The sequence below is a fragment of the Astatotilapia calliptera genome, chromosome 2 (assembly GCF_900246225.1).
Source record: "Astatotilapia calliptera chromosome 2, fAstCal1.2, whole genome shotgun sequence".
NCBI classification, from domain to species: domain Eukaryota; kingdom Metazoa; phylum Chordata; class Actinopteri; order Cichliformes; family Cichlidae; genus Astatotilapia; species Astatotilapia calliptera.
Window position 1 is genome coordinate 30,614,950 of NC_039303.1, and position 18,604 is coordinate 30,633,553.

General features: G+C 40.9%; 1 protein-coding gene across 2 annotated transcripts; it reads right to left on the reverse strand.

The window, feature by feature from the left end:
- Positions 1 to 4,799: 4,799 nt before the first annotated feature.
- LOC113037473 (early endosome antigen 1-like) lies at positions 4,800 to 18,165 on the reverse strand. Of its 2 annotated transcripts, XM_026194593.1 has the most exons (18): positions 18,104 to 18,165; positions 16,768 to 16,973; positions 16,344 to 16,485; positions 14,462 to 15,346; positions 13,302 to 13,778; positions 11,869 to 13,209; positions 11,664 to 11,753; positions 11,365 to 11,520; positions 10,277 to 10,393; positions 9,923 to 10,045; positions 9,766 to 9,822; positions 9,126 to 9,674; positions 8,516 to 8,764; positions 7,585 to 8,278; positions 7,291 to 7,421; positions 7,161 to 7,214; positions 6,881 to 7,057; positions 5,907 to 5,967 (listed from the first exon to the last, which is right to left on the reverse strand). In XM_026194593.1, exons 2-17 carry the CDS (start codon positions 16,938 to 16,940, stop codon positions 6,929 to 6,931), a joined length of 5,367 nt encoding a protein of 1,788 aa, XP_026050378.1. In that variant the 5' UTR covers positions 16,941 to 16,973; positions 18,104 to 18,165; the 3' UTR covers positions 5,907 to 5,967; positions 6,881 to 6,928. The 2 variants fall into 2 exon arrangements, with proteins under 2 accessions (XP_026050389.1, XP_026050378.1); XM_026194604.1 differs by lacking the exons at positions 6,881 to 7,057; positions 7,161 to 7,214 and having other exon boundaries at positions 4,800 to 5,967.
- Positions 18,166 to 18,604: the final 439 nt, after the last annotated feature.

The window sequence follows — 18,604 nt, forward strand, 5'->3', positions numbered from 1 at the left end:
TACATATATATATATACATATATACATATATATATATATATATATATATATATATATAAATCCACCTCATTTAAAATGTAAGCAAGTTTAATCTTGATGTTTTATATCTCAGCCTTTACACAAGCTTTTACTCTATTGATTCCTTTGACCTCAATCACAGTTCATCAATAGGTTTTCAGCCAGACAGTGAGCATGCTAATCAATCGATCCATTTGTACTTAACAATAATTGTTACGGATCACATGCTTTTGACCATTACCATGGCCCCTGATTCATCCTTACTACACTTTTCATCGCGCTATCATTGTCATCGTCATTATCTGAATGTGGCACATAACTCAAGAGAGATGACAAGACTAAAACAGAGAGGAAAAGATGGAAAAAAGAGGAGCACATGGGAGAGACAGAGGAGGCAGGGAGATAATCTTGTAATGTCTTTCTGGGCTATATTTGGCTCCAAATCATGTATGGCTACTGGATCAATGACTGGAATGTAAAATACTGAACAAACAACAATAAGAGCAAAGGGATGGGGGGGTGAAGAGAGGAGAAATGAAGAAATAGATACAAACAGACACCTATGGGGGGAGAAGGCAAGCAATGAAACAATAAAAATGCTAATGAAAGGAATAAAAACAGAAGAAATAGGGAGAATTGATGAAGGCGACGTGGAATGAGCTGGGGACTTTGCCAAGAGATGGAAGAGGGGAGGTGTTAGCAGGAGGCGGGATGTAAAACTCAATGTCCCGTACCATCTCAGGGTTATTTGCTATCAAACTGAAAGGGTCTGAGAGGACTGGGATCGATGCTTATCTTCAGTTTCGAAATGTTCTGGCTCACACTTTCTGAAAGCAGTGGAGGGTGGGATGGAAAAACTGACATGAGAGCAGAGAGAAAGAAAAAGAAGGAAGAAAGAGGAGGGGTGGAAGGAATAAAAGCAGGTAAAAAGGCTAAGCAGAGAAGGAGGAGGAGGTGGGGGGATTGTTTTTTCAGGCATCACCACTGTTTCGGCTATTAAGCATGAAGGAGATTACTGTGTTGGAGAATTTGCATAAACATGCTTCTCTATTACCGCCCCCATTGTTCATGATTAATGAGATTAGGGTTGCCTTTGCGCACAGATTCAAGGATGTAATAGCAGCTAATTGCTTGTCTCTTCCCAAATTAGAAGTTGCCTTGTTTGATGTTTGTTTCAACATGGATTCACTCAAAGTGATGGAGCTCTCATTTCTTTGCCTAGGAGAGAAAACATACCTGATAGGCACTGTGGATGATAAAGAAATGGAGAAAATTGAAAGGGAAGTAGAGAGAGAGGCGAGAAGAGAAAAATCTGGCTTGAAGACAGAGTTTCATGATCCACGGCGGCAATAAAGCACCTCAAAATGAACTCAGAAAGGGACCAAATGCTGAAGAAAAGACACCAGGGTAGTAATATACTGCTTATTTGAGAAAATGGTAAAGATGTGACTAGAAAATGAAAATGGTTTGCAAGCAGCTGGGAAGAAATAGAGATGCATAAAGAAAATCAGTAAACAGATCTGAGAGTGCCCACAGGTATGCAAATGACATAATGGAAAAAGCTAAAAGAAAGAGAAGAAATATAAGAGATGGAAGCAGTGAAGTGAAAAGAAAGGAGGAAAAACATGGGACTATGAGGGAGATGAGACAGCAAGAGGAGGTGGAGATGGCAAATGAGTGAGACAAAAAGAGAGGAGATTGCTTTGAACGCTGTAGATCTGTCAGAATTGAATCAGAGGCGGCCAGCTGTAAGCTCTGATAGTGCTTTGCCTCTAAATATACCGGGCTGTGAGATGGACTGATAGGGCAACAACAACAGACACAACAGAAAATAAAGCAGGGTTTTCAACCCATGACTGAAGAGAAATGGGATGCAAAACGCCACGTACGTGTGTCCGCAAAGAATTACCTCTTAGCAGTGTGCGATTTTGTGTGATGACAGTTTTAGAATACGTAAGTGTGTTTGCATAATATGACAATATCCATGCAAGTTCCAGTGTTGCCAACCCACATGCCTGCATTGGCATACCCATTTAACAGGGTTGATATCGCATCCATGTTTGCTGCCGCACGGCAACTCGACTAAACAACCTTAAGCGTCAAGACCCATCTGCCCTGACACAGCAACAGAAGAAACCCTGCTTTTAGAGCTCGTCTTTGGGTGTGAGCAGCAAATGCTGCCCTGGAGGTCTGGAAGTCGACTCCAAACCACCACCCCACACTTTGCCCCGGACACTCAGGGTGTCAGTGGCAGTTATGGAGTGACAACGTCCCCTCTGGGTGAAATTACAACCTCAACACACCATCCCTCCTCTCCTCTTTCTTTTCTTTGGCTCCATTTCCAAGAAACCCCCCTCAAGACATTCTGCTGATGACAACTGCTTGTCAGGATCACAGCACATACACATGCACAGCTTAGGACACACTTATGTACAGACACAGTCCTGCAAAAAGGAAATATCCCCTGCAGAGCTCTCTCTCTCTCACACTCTGACACACATACACACACAAATACACAGAGAAAGCTCCAGATGTGTCTTTAAGCATCACTACAGAATATTCTTGAGCCCAGCTGTCTCTGATATTGACACCCCTGAGACAAGTTGTGCATTCACACTTTTTAATCTGTAGTTCCTCTTTCTTCATCCATCTCTCTCCACCATTCCATCTCTGTAAACCCCATGTTGGCCTCCATGGGAAGAGTCAGTGCTGAGGTGGGCTTCGTTAAGAATGGATCAACAGAGATCTCATGTAAATACGACCATAGGCCCACGCCACTACTCTGAGCCTTTGCATCATGTATGTTGGAGAATATATTAATAATTAAGGTGAGTCTCCCTGGAGAGGGTATGGGCAGCCCTGTGGGTCTAGCCCAGCTTCTTTAATTTAAAGGCAAGTTGTGTAAAAGTATCTGCAATGCAGTTTCCATTTAAGCTCCTTTAGTTGGTGCACTGCAGGACTTCAGGAGACCACATTTGTCTAGGAGTTGAGTCAAAACCAGCCATCTAGGAGGCAACTGCAATGGGACTAACATGCAATACAGAAAATACGCCCCCTAGTATTCTCTGAAGAAAAATGATATCAGCTGAATGATATGAATTCTGTTTTTATGCATGGAAACAAAACCTTCTTGCGTTCTGCAAACTTAAACTGTACACAAGCCCCAATTGCATTTCCACTCACCACTTTCAAATTATCTAAGTTTTATTGTGCTATAATTACTCATTATTGTTATATTGTTCATACACCACACCTGTGTACCTGGCCCTGCACTCTGTGATAGCTTGGGCAGGAAGCAACCACCCCCCAAAACCATCCACACCCTCCCAAGTTTGATAAGCAGTTAAAAATAATTAGGTTTCATACGAAACATCAATATCTAAAACATTTAGGTCTGTAACTAACATTCCTACTTCTTATAGAAAACTGAAAATTGCCTCAACAAGGTTATCACATTTCAAGAAATTCCTAAAATGTGCTTTCCATTCATCTTCCTAACTGCTTATTTAATTCAGGGTGGGTGGAAGGACTCTCTGGACAGGTCAACATTCAATTACAGGGCTAACTGCGAGAAACAGACAACCATTCACACCTACAGCCAATTCAAAAGCACCAGTTAATCTAAAAAGCACGTCTTTGGGAGGAAGCTGGAGTACATGGAGAAGAACATTCAACAATGTCTAGAAATGCCTTCTTCAGTGAATGATATCGAGTTATTCAAAGGTTTTATTAGTGCAGGAATAGCTTGCAGTATTATGGAAAAGTATTTCAGTGTTGTACTAATTTAGACTGGCACGGAGCAGACTGTGTTGTCCATGCTTGCTGTATTGTTAGGTTAAAGACTATAACTTAAAGACTGTAAGTTAAATATGCTCTTTGGTTTCTAGTATTACACTGGATGAGGATGATATTAAATGCAGTTGGCTTAATCAACAATGAAAGCCAGCTGATCATAGTCTGCCCCAAAAAACTCTACTGGGCCTCAAATTATGTGATTTACCTCAAAGTAAGGATAGACCCATTTCCCAAACCCCTTACAACAGGGAAATTAAAAATGAGTGTGTGAAATTAATAAAAAGAAGTATGACCTAAAATGTGAAATAAATATAAAAACACAAGTTTTAAACTTACCCTAGGTAGAAATGTTTTTTAAGTCACTGCTCCATTCACTCAGTGCAAACAAAGACACAGTCCCCCCACCTCCCTTCACCTAGCACTATTTCTGCTGAGCATGAGCGATGACATTCTCAGAGGAGCTTCCAAATCTGCCGACTACAGCAGGTGAATATTTGGCACCTTGCTGCCCCTAAATGCTTCTTCGCTTTTTGGTGTTGTGCCTGGATTGTAATGAACAAGGAAAGCGGTGAGATGTGTCAGGCAACTTCAGCCTTTCTCTGTGTGCACATCAGCATCATCCACTCCATTAAACCTCTGGTGAAAGGTGTCAGATTTATACACACAATCACAGAGTAAGAGCACCTTAGCCAACACAATGATGGTTTCAGTGCCTGCCATCTAGTGTTGACTGCGTGGAAAGATTACTGCACACCCGATCAGTGAAGCTTGCTGTTCTGGAATAATCACATAGCTCCAAAATATCTCTTGTATTAATCCAGTAGGTTTTTTAATGGCTTATTTAATTTAACTGCCAGCCACTAAGGGAGCGTTAAAGACTTCAATTTACCACAGAGAAACTGGAAATTGCTTAATTCAGAGATGTGTCATACCTTTTGAATTCTAAAACCAAAACTGCACATGCACAGACAGACAGAGAGTAAAGATAGACTGCATATAAACATTTATTCTCTGCACAGCTGTAAGGAATCAATGGGAAAACAATATTATCAATTACTGATAGAAAAATACCTTTGCTGCACCATGATCACTCTGCACCCGTACATACAGTTAATAGTAAAAAGAACATAGCGTGTTATAATTTAAAAAAAATAAAATAATGCAAGCGTGCAAACATGACATCTATTAGGTATGAAAGTGTCACTCATACAAAAAGACATACAGTGTGTGGTATATTGGCATATTTTTTTATAATCTCTACAAAAAAATATCAGTGATAATCTCTTCTTTAAAATTTCTTCTTCTAGATTTCAATACTGATTGTGTGCAAATTTTTCAAACTTAAACAACATCTGCCGTCTGTGATTAAAGAAGTCCTGTAGACCTATGAGGAGAAGGAAACAGAGAAGTCTTTGGAGTGAAACATCTTTTCAAATATTTGGCTTCGTGTGTAAAAATCAAGTACTGTGAACTTTGTGTACAAGGTTGTGTCAGCACATTTTACAGTGTGTGTTGCTGTCAAAAAGGCTTTTCAAATACTTCACGTCCCTTTAGGCAGCTGCTCAGGTCCACAGTCCACAGAGACAGTAATATGACAAGCAGTGTGACACATTATCTCCCTGTGTTTAACACAGTGTAAAAGTGCAGCAGAAGCAGACATCCCTTTGTCATTTTTATGTCTTGTTTGACCAGTGTTAGTACATGTTGGTGTCACAGGCAGCGTTTTACAGTATGATTCAGCTTGGCTTCATAAACATTTGCACTTAGCAGTTTTTCATGAGAAAACTGGCAATCGTGTGGACCGGCAAGCACAACGTCTCGCTCGTTTAAGAAGTCCAGCAGATGAGACTGTAAAACAGAAAGGTCCTCCAATGAGGATCGACCTGCTTTTACATGCACATTAACTCTGAGAGCCGAGGCAAGGATCTTACACAGTATTTTGTATGACATCTTTAGTTCATCATTTCGAGGTTTAGTGGCCGACCACAGGTCACCGCATGATCATAGGCTGGCAATAACCGTGTGAGAGGAGTTTTTTCTGATTGGTTGACCTGAGCCTGACGTGGAGCGGTTATCCAGCAGTGTGACTGTGTCTCAGTCGAGGCGGAGGTGAGGGCGCTCCCTCAGAGGTCTGCAGATATAGATGTTTCTGTGCTGAAGGACAGACACACACACACACACAGGACACGCAGGACAGAAAGAAATTAGATTATCACAGTACAGTCTTTTTAGTGGTATATTGCGGCAACACGCAGGACACAGGAGAAAATACTTTTAATTGAATTTTGTTGTTCTTCAAATGTGAACGCTGTAACACGATAAAATGAAAATATGTATATACTGCTCAAAAAAAAATTAAAGGAACACTTTTTTATTAGAGTGTATCATCAAGTCAAATTAAACTTCTAGTCAGTTAAGTAGCAGTGGGGCTGTTAATCAGTTTCAGCTGGTGCACTAGAGGCACAACAATGAGGCAGCATCCAAAACAGGAATGGTTTTATAGGTTGAGGTCACTGACGTTTTTCCCTCATCTTTTCTGACTGTTTTTGAGTATTGCATTAAGCTGTGGTCAGTGATGGTCTGGGGAGCCATATCTGGGGAGGGACGCACACACATCTATAGGCTAAGCAACAGCATCCTGACTGCGATTCCATATCAGGATGAAATCTTTGGACCTATTGTCATATCCTACGCTTGTGCAGTCAGTCCTGGGTTCCCCTGGTGCACAATCATGTCTCATGTGGTGGAAGTATATGAGCAGCTCCTAGAGGATGAAGGAACTGATACCACTGACTTTCCCATGCTCACCTGACCAGCATCCAGTAGAACACCAGACGTGGTCCAGATCATTAGGATCTAGTGTGTTTTCAAAGTGATTTGCTTTCATTTTTTTTTTAGCAGTGTACATAATTATGTTACAAATGCAGCTATAGTGCATAAAACAATCACTAATGGCACAAACTCACTGGGAATCTGCAGTATTTCTACAGAGATTCAAAAAAATATAATAATATACATATTAATATTCAAACCTGGTGAAAACTGGTATAATAATCTTTGGACCAACCTGCTGATCTGAGCATCTCTGTGGCTTCACTGTGGCTTCACTGTGGCTTCACTGTGGCTCAGTTCTAACTGAGGTCCGAAACACGGTGTGTACACTATCTGAACTAAGTCCATTAGATCCCAGTGTCTGCACACTGATGTGGACAGGGACACTCAGGTCGATATTTTCAAGAATACACTGCACAGACAGAAACAAGACTTACTTTGTGTGCCCTGCTTTCATTCATACTTTGATTTACTTATTTATCATGACAGGATGGATTTTGTACAGCTGTGGATACCTTGGTGCATGCTGAGCTCATGACAGATTTGTGAAAGTCCCCATCAACATACACCTGAGAGATAACAAGACATAATGAGTACAAGAAAAACACATACAAACGAAGATAATCCTATGTATTGTTTACCTACCCTGTAGCCATACACAAACGTGCCATTACTGCATCCCAGCTCATCGAGTGGTGGTCTCTCCCAGCCAATCATAAGGTTGCTCTGACCCACTGTTTTGATGACTTCAATGGAACGAACCTCGGCTGGAGCTTCTGGAGGGGATTGGACACAGAAAAGTCAAGTACAGTTATGCTCTCTGCTGCTTTTATTATTCCCTAGTTATTACTAAACCACACCAAAACAAACACAGATAGCAGGACTTAATATATCCAGAATTTACTATTAGTTTACTAAACCAAGTGGTATGAACAGTACCTGGCTTTGGTCTTTTTCCTAAACGAGCGGTGAATGTTGTGGCAAACTTGTTCGATCTCTCAGGAGAGCAGTGAGACAGCTGACTGGACTGAGAAACTTCAGGGATAGCACCATCCATTTTAGAAGTCATGTTGAAAGTTGTAACTTCAGGGGCAGTTGATATTTGAGAGGCAGTTGGATCTGAGGAAGTGGCTTTTGGATTAGTAACAGCAGAGTCAAAAGTAGCAACCCTCTGTAGAGAAGCTTTATGCGCGGCATAGGATACATCAGGGATTGCAGTGATTTTCTTTGTAATTTTTGAGGATAATGTTTCATTAGTGCCATTACTTAAAATGGATTTGACATTATTTGCAGCCGGGGTGAAAAAAGTAAAGTTAGAAGAGCTAGAAAGAGCAGATGTGTCCCCTTTAAGGTGATGGTTAGTAAAGATGCTGGGACTGAAGGTTGCATTAACTGATCTAGATGCAACTGCTTCAAAAAGTGTTGGTGACTTGTTAGGGGCAACTGGTTTAGTTGTTACTACTGGAGTGTGTGGAGCTTGGCTCATAGCTGTGGTGACTGTGAGAGAGTTGATCTGCGCGTTATTGAAACTCAAGCTCAGCGTCTTAGTCTGAGAGGCTTTGTTCAGGTCTGCAGGAGCTGACAGTGATGGACTCCTCCTGGGGTCCTGTCCCCTTCCTCTGCTCTTTGGAGCCTTGGGATGGAGACAGATATTAGAATTCATTAGATATATAAGATCTGATTGGATTTGACCTACCTTACTTTACGTGGAAATAACTTCTAAGTCAGTGAAACTTCAAAGGACAAATTGTAGATTAGAGTGGCTTTTATTTCATATCAGAAAAAAGCAAAAATCTATATCAACCTTTCCGTATAATTCAGCACTAACCTATATTTTTGTTACTCTATGTTAGAAAACTCCTAAGTGTACCTCAAAGCTGGTCCTCAGGGTCTTCTGTAGCTGTTCGTGGAGGTTAAGGATCTTCTCAGGACTACTCAACCTCCTCTTTGGACTGGCAAAGGAGACAGAGGAGGGAATGGTAGGACTCAACAAGTATCCAGTCACACTGGTGGCACAGAGGGAGGACTTCTCTTTCTTTATCTCCGGATGATGAAACACTAATTTCTCTGGTTGACTGGCTGCTTGGGGCGGTCCACCGGCAGAAGGAGACAGCTGTGCCTGGATCGAGAATAGACTGTCTTAGACTTTCACTGAGTCTACAATTTCTAATGTAAAGTACAGTCTTTGTTTGATAATTTAAGCACTGGCACACTGAGGTCATGTTAGCGTTCCCTAACAAAGAATATTTCAGAGAGTTTTTGCTCTATAAAAATTATCTTTCACTGTAAAAACATAAGACAGACACACTTTTCTGTAAAGCAGTGAAGTGAGAATAAATGCAGGCCTGGCAGAAAACATACAATAAATAACATAACACAGAAATCTGGAACTGAGGCTATGTTATTTTTTTATAAAAAATATTACAAATTAAGGTTTTAAAATAAGCTTTTATTAATTATATTTATTTGCATTGCCTCACCGGCACTGTATCAGTGATTTCTCGCTCATTTGGTGGAAGAGCAGGTGACGCTGACGCCTGGACGGTGGCTTGCTCTTGCACTGGTGAGGATGGCACAGATGAGCTGGCGTCTTTCTTTAGCGATCCTGTGAGTACAGGTGTGAATTCACTACCGCAGTCTTGATGATTTCCTGAAGATTCGGTGGAAACTATGGAAATTTCTTTCCCTCTGCCCTCTACTCCAGCTTCAGGTGTGACTCCAGTTTGTTGATGCTTTTTTACAGAGGTGGATACAACCGGGCAGGTCCGATCAGTTATGAATTTACTGGTGCAGCTTTTATATTTTGAACTAAATTCAGGAGTAAACCCACTAGCGTAATCCCAGGTCTTTGTGTTATTTTCCAATGTGAATGCTGCAGTGTACTCCTGCAGAGCGGCATCGCTGAGCAGATGCTCGACCTGCTGTGTGAGGTAGGGGTTCATACAGCCTTGTCTCTGCAAGATCTTCATCATCTGATCTAATAAGCTGTTCCTCTCCTGACACTTCACCACTAGGCAAGACAGCTTGGCCTGTTATTGGACAAAATACCTGACAGTCAGAACGAACCACTAAAATCTGTTGAGCAGAACCTGAACATAAATCTAGTCTTTATTTCCTCACCTTTAAAGGTGGTATATCCAAGTCTGTCTGGCTTTTCCTTTTCAGCAGCGCATCATACTACAAATAAGTACAATTTTAAACATGACAATTGTTCATTAAGTATAAAGAGAGAACAGTTTATTACTTAAACTTAGATGCAAAACTACAGCTGACCCACCTTAGCTCTGATGTCATTGTAACGTGCCCTGAGTGAGACAAGAACAGTATTAACGTCATCCCTGCTGCCTTGTCCTCTTTTCAGAGCTATATACTCCGAGTTCAGCTCCTCTAGAGCAACAGTCTGTGGGGTTTTACACACACACATCACATCAACACACACACAGACGACTTATGAGTAAAACTGTCTCCAGCCAAGAATTAGAATGTGTCAGTGTATTACAGTCTAGTACAACATATCAGCATCATGATAATGATTTAAGTTTAACGCTAATTTGTTCAACACATACGGCCACTTAGAAGTATTTTATGATGTATAAGAATCCAAATAACAAAGGCATTTTGGCATTCTTACCTTGGCTTTGAGCTGAGCTGTGAGGATGTTATATCGCTCCTCTGTTTGAGCCTTGAGTGACAGCATGTCAGTCTTCTCCCGGAGCAGGCCTGTCAGTTTGTTCTGCAGCTCCTTCACCTGCAGAGACAGCTGCTCTTTAGGTCTAACGCTTAAACTTTGTGTACAAAATTAGCTGAAAGGCCTCAGAGACAAAAAACACACTGAATGATTAAAATTCTTGATGGATTTTCATGTAGTACAGCCACGTCTAAATTATTCAACACCTGCAGTACCTGAACTCTGCTTTTTAATCATTTCACCAATTGGTGGTGAAACCCAATTAAGCTTCTGGGAACTCTAATACAACTATATTTGATTCAACTGTGAAGCAAATATAATTGTTGCATGTGTGGGTTTAAGATGAGTAACAAAGAGGAGGGACAGAGTTCGAGGCAAAGACACACACTTGGAAAAAGGTGCAAAAGAAAGAACAGCTTTTCTTTGAAGGGATGTTTGAAAACAGCAGGTGAGAAAAACGACTATTTCTGTGAAGGACTTAGAAGAAGGGCTAGAAGGAGGCGAGAATAAAAGTATCATCAAAGACTATAAATGAGTAGACTTGAAAGGCAAAGGTGTAAACTTTGGAAACTTCAGCACACTCCAATCTAAACCAAAAAGAACATAAAAGTCGACTCGAATGTGCAAGACAAAATGTAAATAGGACTTTAAAGCTCTGGGGGGTTTTCTTTATGGTGTGATTAAACTCTATTTCTTAAAAATTAAGTCCAGTGTGCCTGTTTTAAGAAGTATAAAGTAAGCCGCTCCTGTTGTGGAGATGCTTCGTGGCTGCAGGAACTGGTAAACTTCACTGTTACTGGTATTTTGTTTTTCTATTGAAGCGCGTAAAATTAAAGCCCTGTGATCAATACGTTTTCCAACAATCCAGTCAACCAATCTTGAAATGTCCTTGGAGACTCAACCAGTTATGTTCGAAAATCAAATCTTCTTACACTAATTATATAAGTTTTGCACTTTTTTAACATGTAGAACATGTTGCAGATTTAGGGGCTGGTATCATTTTGACTGTATCTGTAAATCTAGTTGAATACCTGGGTTGTGAGGTTGTAATTTTCCTTCTTGATTTCTTCCATCTGATTTTCAACATCTGTGAGCTTCATCGCGTTTTCAGCTGCTTGGCTCGCCTTTCTCTCCACCTCCTCCCTCCTCGTTTCTGAATGACGCAGTTCACCCTGAAGCCTCTTGATCTGAAGATATATACAAAATGAGGAAAGTGTGGTTTTGAAACATATATTATGGCTCTCTAAGAAAATAATATGATGACAAGAAGGATGAAAAAATCTGCATAATACAATTTTTCTAAACTAATAACAAACTCGCTTAAACCCACCTCTGCACGGCTCTTGTCCATTTCCTCCTGTGACTTCTTTAGCTCTGCTCCCAAAGTTTCAATATCTCTCATCAGATCATTTTCTTCCTGCTATAAATCAAAAAATTTGATGCCTCAAAAATCATGCCATGATACTGAAAGGATATTCTGTAAACTGACACAACAGGCCCTGACATCATGCACAAATGCACTCCATTCTCAATACCTGTATTAAGTTTCCACCATGGTTATTAGTCTGGCATCTTTGTGTAGCATAATCTGCAGTCTCAGCAGGAATCTCACTCTTCTTCGTCAAACCAGCGCTGCTTGAGTTCAACATCTGCTGCTTTTGATTCCTCTCCTCTGTTTGTTTTTGGATGCTGAGACCTTGTAGGCTGTCTCTTTCCTCCCTAAGGTCTTGAATTACCTGCATTATCTGCTCTTCTGCTTGTTTCAAACAACGGACTGAATATTCAGTTCTTCTTTTTTCTTCCTCCAAGCTGCTTACTGACTTCATCAACCTGTCGTGTTCTTCCTTTAAACTGTGAGATATTTGCTCCTGGTCTCTCTTTTCCTTCAGACACTTAAGAGAATCGGTTAGTTTGTCTCTCTCTTGTTTCAGATACAGCACTGTCTGGCTTAACTGGTCTCTTTCTGTCTGTAAACTCTGCAGTGACTTCATTATTTCCTCTCGCTCTTCTTTTCCACTTGAGAGAAATTCTAATATTGCCCCTTTATCTCTTTCAAGTGCAGATAAAGACTTGGTTAGCTGCTCTTTCTCCTCTTTTTGGCAGTTTATGGACCTTTTAAAGTGTTCTCTTTCATCTCTCAGCCCACAGACTGCCCTGCTCAGCTGCTCTTTCTCTTGTTTAAGGTCAGCCAGAGCTTTAGAGATGTGGTCTTTTTCCTCCTTCAGTCCCCATACTGTCCGAGTTAATTGCTGTTTCTCTTCTGTCTGTACTTGGACTGACAGAGCTACTTCTCTTTGCTGCTCTCTGAGTGAATTTATGGATTTAGTCAATTCTTCTTGGTCTGTTTTGAGGTTCTGGACTGAATTGGTCAGCTGGGCTGCTTCATCTTTTTGTGAATCAAGATGAAGATGATTTTTTTGTGAGCTGCTTTTTAGTAAATCACAGAGATTATTATGCTGACTACCAGATACTGATCCTGTTTTCGTAGAGTCAGTTTCTTGATTGAACATCAAATGTGAAGCTTCTTCTCCTTGGACTAACTTCTGCTGCAGATCCATGATGGTGTTCAGATCATCCTCAGTCTTCTTGGTGAGTTCTGAGATCAAACACCCCTGTTCCCGGTTCTCCTGCTCCAGCCTGACCTGATCCTCTTCTAGCTGGGAGATACGCTCCATCAGTTGGGTTTGCTGCTTTGTGATGTCATCCTCTTTGCGCTCAATGTGAGCCAAAAGCTCCTGGATCCTCTCTGCCAATGCCCCGTTTTCCTGATTCAGGCTTTGGATAAGATCATCCTGGGCAAGAGCAAGAATGTTGCCATCTTGGGTAGGAGATGACCTGGGTTGATCATTCCCACCATAAGTAGAGGGTGTGTTAATCTGTACAGAGATACAGAGTTTGATCAGTGATATACTGGATGTCTTTGGTGGAAAATAAAAATGATAAGACTACTAAACCACGTGTAAAATACCTTTTCTGCTGAAGACCTCTGCTCAGTCTCTGCCTCTAGTTCCTCTGCTTGCTTCCTGAGTTGTAACTTCAGCTGAGCATTTTCCTCAGCTATCTCCTTTAGCTGACTCTGTGTGTGCTGCAGAGCAACCTTCAGGTTGTCACGTTGCTCCTGAAGAGCTTTAAGATCTCTATCTAGCCCCAAGCTCCTGTAAGCTTCCCTCAGGGCATCAGATTCCTCACTGGGGCTCTCTTCTACGTTTAAGTTCCCTTCAGAGCACCAGCTTCCAAGTTTAAACTCATCTATTGATTCTGTAGTCAAGGAAAGTGACTTGAAGTTGGCACTGGATTCAGACCCGTAGTGAAACAGGTTTACAGGATGACTTTTAGTTGGCATTTTTGATTTAACTGCTGAGGAATAATGCTCTGTGCTGCTCTGTGTGCTCTCTGCTGTCACCTGGTGGTGAACAAGTGGAACCTCTGATGAATAAGGCTGCACCTGCACAAAAATCACAATTTTAAAATATTTGACAAAGTCGATAGAATAACAACAATTCTTATAACAAAGAATTGTAAAGTTCCTATGCTTCCTTCAACTATGGGAAATACTGATAATTTTCACACTGCAAAACATTTTAATTAATTAACAATTAACACTGGTAGCCTAAGTTCACAAATAGGTGATAATAAGTGAATACATTAAAAACAGCTGTTTGTCTCCAAACCGGCATCAGTAAGTCGTATATGTTCTGATATTTAGATATCAGTAGTGTCCTGAACTCCTGATGTCCCAGAAGTAAATACTCGGGAGGACTCTCTTATTGTACTTTGTACTTAAAACTTTAAAGGAACTTGAAATATGGAACTTCTCCTGCTGTAATCAAGCTTTATTTTCAGAGAGCACAGTCAGACTACCTAATTAAGTTATTATTATAGTAGTATATTATAGATAGATAGATAGATAGATAGATAGATAGATAGATAGATAGATAGATAGATAGATAGATAGATACATAGATAAAACATTCATATAATATTAATAATATTAAATATTAATATTAATAGTACCCCGCCTCCCGCCCTATGACAGCTGGGATAGGCTCCAGCGTCCCCCGCGACCCTGAAAAGGAGAAGCGGAAGCAAATGGATGGATGGATGGAATATTAATTGGATCCTACAAACCTCTCCTGAGCAAGCCACTGATGGCTGTCCCGTGGCAGTGGAATATGAGAAAATGTTGGCAGTCCCAGAATTAACAGCCAGACTGGAGTTGGGTGTGCTGGTCTCAGGACCCAGGCATGCGGATGATTGGCTTGGTATGTGGTTAGCCGAATCCCTGAGGACCTGCTGCAGTCTTAGGTTCTCCTCTCTCAGGTGTTCAAGCTCCTCCAATAGCGAGTTCTCAGATAGTTTCAGCTGATGGATCTCTGACTTCATCTCATCCACGCTGCAGCTGAGGAAGTGGTTGCTCTCCTGGGCCTCCTGGAGCTGCTCCATTAGTCTCTTCCTCTCAGTCATCCTCTCCTCCTCTCTCTCCAGCAGTACTCTGAGATCCTCCTGCAGGCTGACAATGAATCCTTGTAACCTTGCCTCATTTGAGGACTGTTTTGTGTCACTGTTTCTTCCTCCTCCTATGCTGTTCTCTGCTTTTCCCTCATTGCCCTTTCGCCTTTCTTCTCTCTCAGTTCCAACACTTGGCTGCCATTTCTTTCGCCTCTCTTCCTTGGTCTCCTCTTCTCCTTCGCCCTCTCCCCTCATGGAAGATAGTCTGTCTTGTTCTTCCAAGCACTGCACAGTACCACCAGTGATTCGGACTGCTCTGATAGTTGTCATACCAGTGGCGGCACTCACAGTCATGTCAAGTAGCTGCTTTTCTAAAGTGTAGATGCGATTCTGCAGGCTCTGCTCTCTCTCCCAGGCCAGGCTGAGCTTGTGTTGGAGTTGGGTTTTAAAGTTTTCAAAATACTGGGCTTGTCGACTCATCTCTCCCTCTTTGGCCTTCAGTTGCCTCTGACAACGCTGCAGTCGCTCCCTCCACACTCGCTCCTCTCGCTCCTTCTCCTGAGTCTGAGAGAGACAGAGAACAGAATCTTGCTTGATAACATGTTCTACAAGCCTAGTTTGTGTGCTAGTATTTGTAGTAGTAACAGTCTTAGCTGTATATGATATCTATAAGACATATATCATCAGCTGTATTTGTTTTACTGTACAGTGGCAAACAAACTACTTTAAATAAGTTTCCATCATTCAAACTTCTTAAAGATACCTAAAAGATATGTAATCTCAACAAAGATGATAAAAAAACTCTATGCTCACTATCACACTAGCATGTTGTTGTTGTTGCTTTTTTAATTTAACCTTTATTTGACCAGGAAAAGAATAGAAATCTCGTTTACAAGAATGTCCTGGCCACAAAAGAGAGCAGTACAATCATACACTTCATACACCAGACAGGCAATAGAAATAAAACACAGACGCAACCAAAAATGATAAACTTCAGTGTCAATAAAAATGAATACCTTAGTGATAGTAACCGTCTAATAGGAGCTGCAAATTTGAATGCTCTTTTTCCAAATTCAGTGCAAATGTTTGGTATAGACAAAATGAATGAATCTTGGGACCTAAGACAATAACCTCTACACTTTTTTGACTCTTTTGAATGTGTAGGTAAAAAAAAACCCCGTATATAACAGTGGCTGAGTCATGTAGTATGTATCTGTTTTGGCCAAATAAATGCATAAAAATGGCCTGTAAGTGAATTTATGTGACTACTCAAGGTATGTATAAAGTATATAAAGTGTGCTACTTGCAAAATATATTATAACAGTAAAAGTGTTAAACTATTAACAATCCAGCCTTTAAAACTTTGCATTTAATGGGAATTCATTATTTTTATAGGTAAAATCTGATATTATTTTGTCCATCCCAGTAAACTGCACAAGCCTCTCATTCATATCTGAAGTACATATTACTCCCATCTTCTAAAACTTGCATATTCAAAGCTGTAAATGTATTTTATATTTTCTACATCAGTGACCCACTGAATCTCTCAGACAGCACTCACCATGGTCCTGACTTCCTCCCTGAGCATGTGGAGTCTCTGGTCCAGCCTCTGGGAGTGATGCATGTTGGGGAACTGAGAGGCAGACGCTAGCTGATATAGCTCCAGCAGGAGGCTCCTCTCTGACGTCTCCAACTCTCTGATCCTTATCAAATAGCAAAACAAGATCGCATTACATCATCTTAACACCGTATAATATCATATAAATGAGCTTTTAAACGTTAAACTGTCTCTGATTAAAAAAAAATTGATTCAGTTTTATCTCCTAACATGGCAGTAGATGCAGTGAGTAGTTTTCAGAGGTGCACTCTCAAGCTTGCATGCAGTGCAGTCAGGTGTGTGTGATACGTGATATTATGTTGGCCAAAAGTGAGCGTACAGTAGCAGATGTGTGTGTCACTGGATCCCCTCTCACCCAGTCTCTCACCTGTTCCTCAGGTAGCTCTCAGGCTGGATGGCTGAAACCGCTCTCTGCTCCAAGTCCTCCACTCGATCACACAGCACACGCAGGTCCACATCAGCTCCTACAGAGTCCTTTACCATGGCAACTGAAGTGCATCCGGTACCTGCTGAGTCTGACGAGGTCATGTGATCCTCCATTGGGTCAGCTTATTCCCACTAAGTTAATTTCACCTGCAGTACAAGAACTGCCGGTGTCAAACTCAATTCTTAAAAAAACTAAAACTCATACACGTTTTCATACATTCATTTTGGCAGCTTGTATGTTTCCAGTTAACAACTCTGTCACATTTGTACAGACTATAACTAAGACAAACACAGACACACACAATAAAGATACATGCACTTAAAATACAGTCATGTATTATTCACACTGTCAACAGCCTGGAAGCAAGTTGTTGGACACACAATAATCTATCAGGTTACGCCTCCTTCTAATCATCCACTCCCATCCTGCACCTCCTACTGTACCACACTGGACAAACATACAAAAGTTTTATGTCATACAATCACTTCAGTTCAACAGTTTGTGTCTGCACTGATGATTGCTCCTGGACTTGGTGTGCGTTGAGTAATATCGTTGATTGAATATTGTTTGAAGATATATACAAAAAAAACGTGAACCTAAACATTTCGAGGGACGGTCCACTCCAAAAATTAAACAAGCACCAATTTTTCTCTTTTGTTTGTAGTGTTTTTTATTTACCTATTGTTTTGCTCTGAGTTATCCTGGCTTGGAAGTATCAGCTATGGAGATTCGTGGCACCTCTTAAATATGATGGAAACAGAGGTTTTGTGGTAAAAAAGTACATTTGCTAAATATCTCTTTTGCAGAAATCATGATTGCAATGCTAAAAAGACATCCACAAACCAGATTCATATTGAAAGACTGTTTCCTTAATACCAAAAAGGAGGTGCAGAAAGATGCATGCAACTACCAGTGACACGAGGTGTCTGCTTATAGCACCGTGACAGGATGTAAGCATTAACGGTGTCCCACTCAGCTGAACCGTTATGGTAGCTATTTGCATGCCACTTCCACCTGGCAGTGTATTAGTTTAGCTGAAAAAAGAGTTCCTACTTGAAACTATTCACGAAAAGGTTTTTGAGATTTCTGGCAATCAAGTGTGGCAAATGTGTAACAGTGCAATTACATAAATCAGTGGTAGTGTTATTAGAAATTCAATCATTTACAGATTTCTTGTAATCTAAAAATAGACAAAGTCACAAAACCTTAATCGAAGCCATCCTTGGTGACAAATTTGCAAAGGAGTATTTATGAAAGGTGAAGTGAAACAACAAACCTGTTTTTGCGTTTTCACCGTTCGTTCCTTTTCAGTGCGTCAAGAAACCTCCAAATAGTTCAGCTCCTGCTCAGCGAACTTAGACGCACTGCTGTTTCCTTAGAAACGGCACAGACGTTGGACTTTGCCAAAATCCTCCATATCCAGTTGGCGCTCAGCTTGTTCACCCTGTCAGTCAGCCTTGTGCTTTCATTCTTCTTCTCCTCTCTCCATTTGTCCCCTTCCACTGTCCTGCTTGGCATTCCTTCAGCTGAGGCTGTGGCTCTTCTTGCGTTTGTAAATCGTCTGATTCAGATTTTTCCCTCGTTAAATCAAAGTGTTTGCTTTACAGAGGAGTTGGGGTTTTATGTTCCAGGTCCAGGGATCACTATAACAGATGTTACTTATAAATAAATCTCACTTTCTTCTCATGTATATCTGGTTATTTATTAAATTTTCAAATATGTTTGCATTCCAGTCTTCTGCAAAAGTGCACATTTATCAAAAAGGCCATAAGGTTTA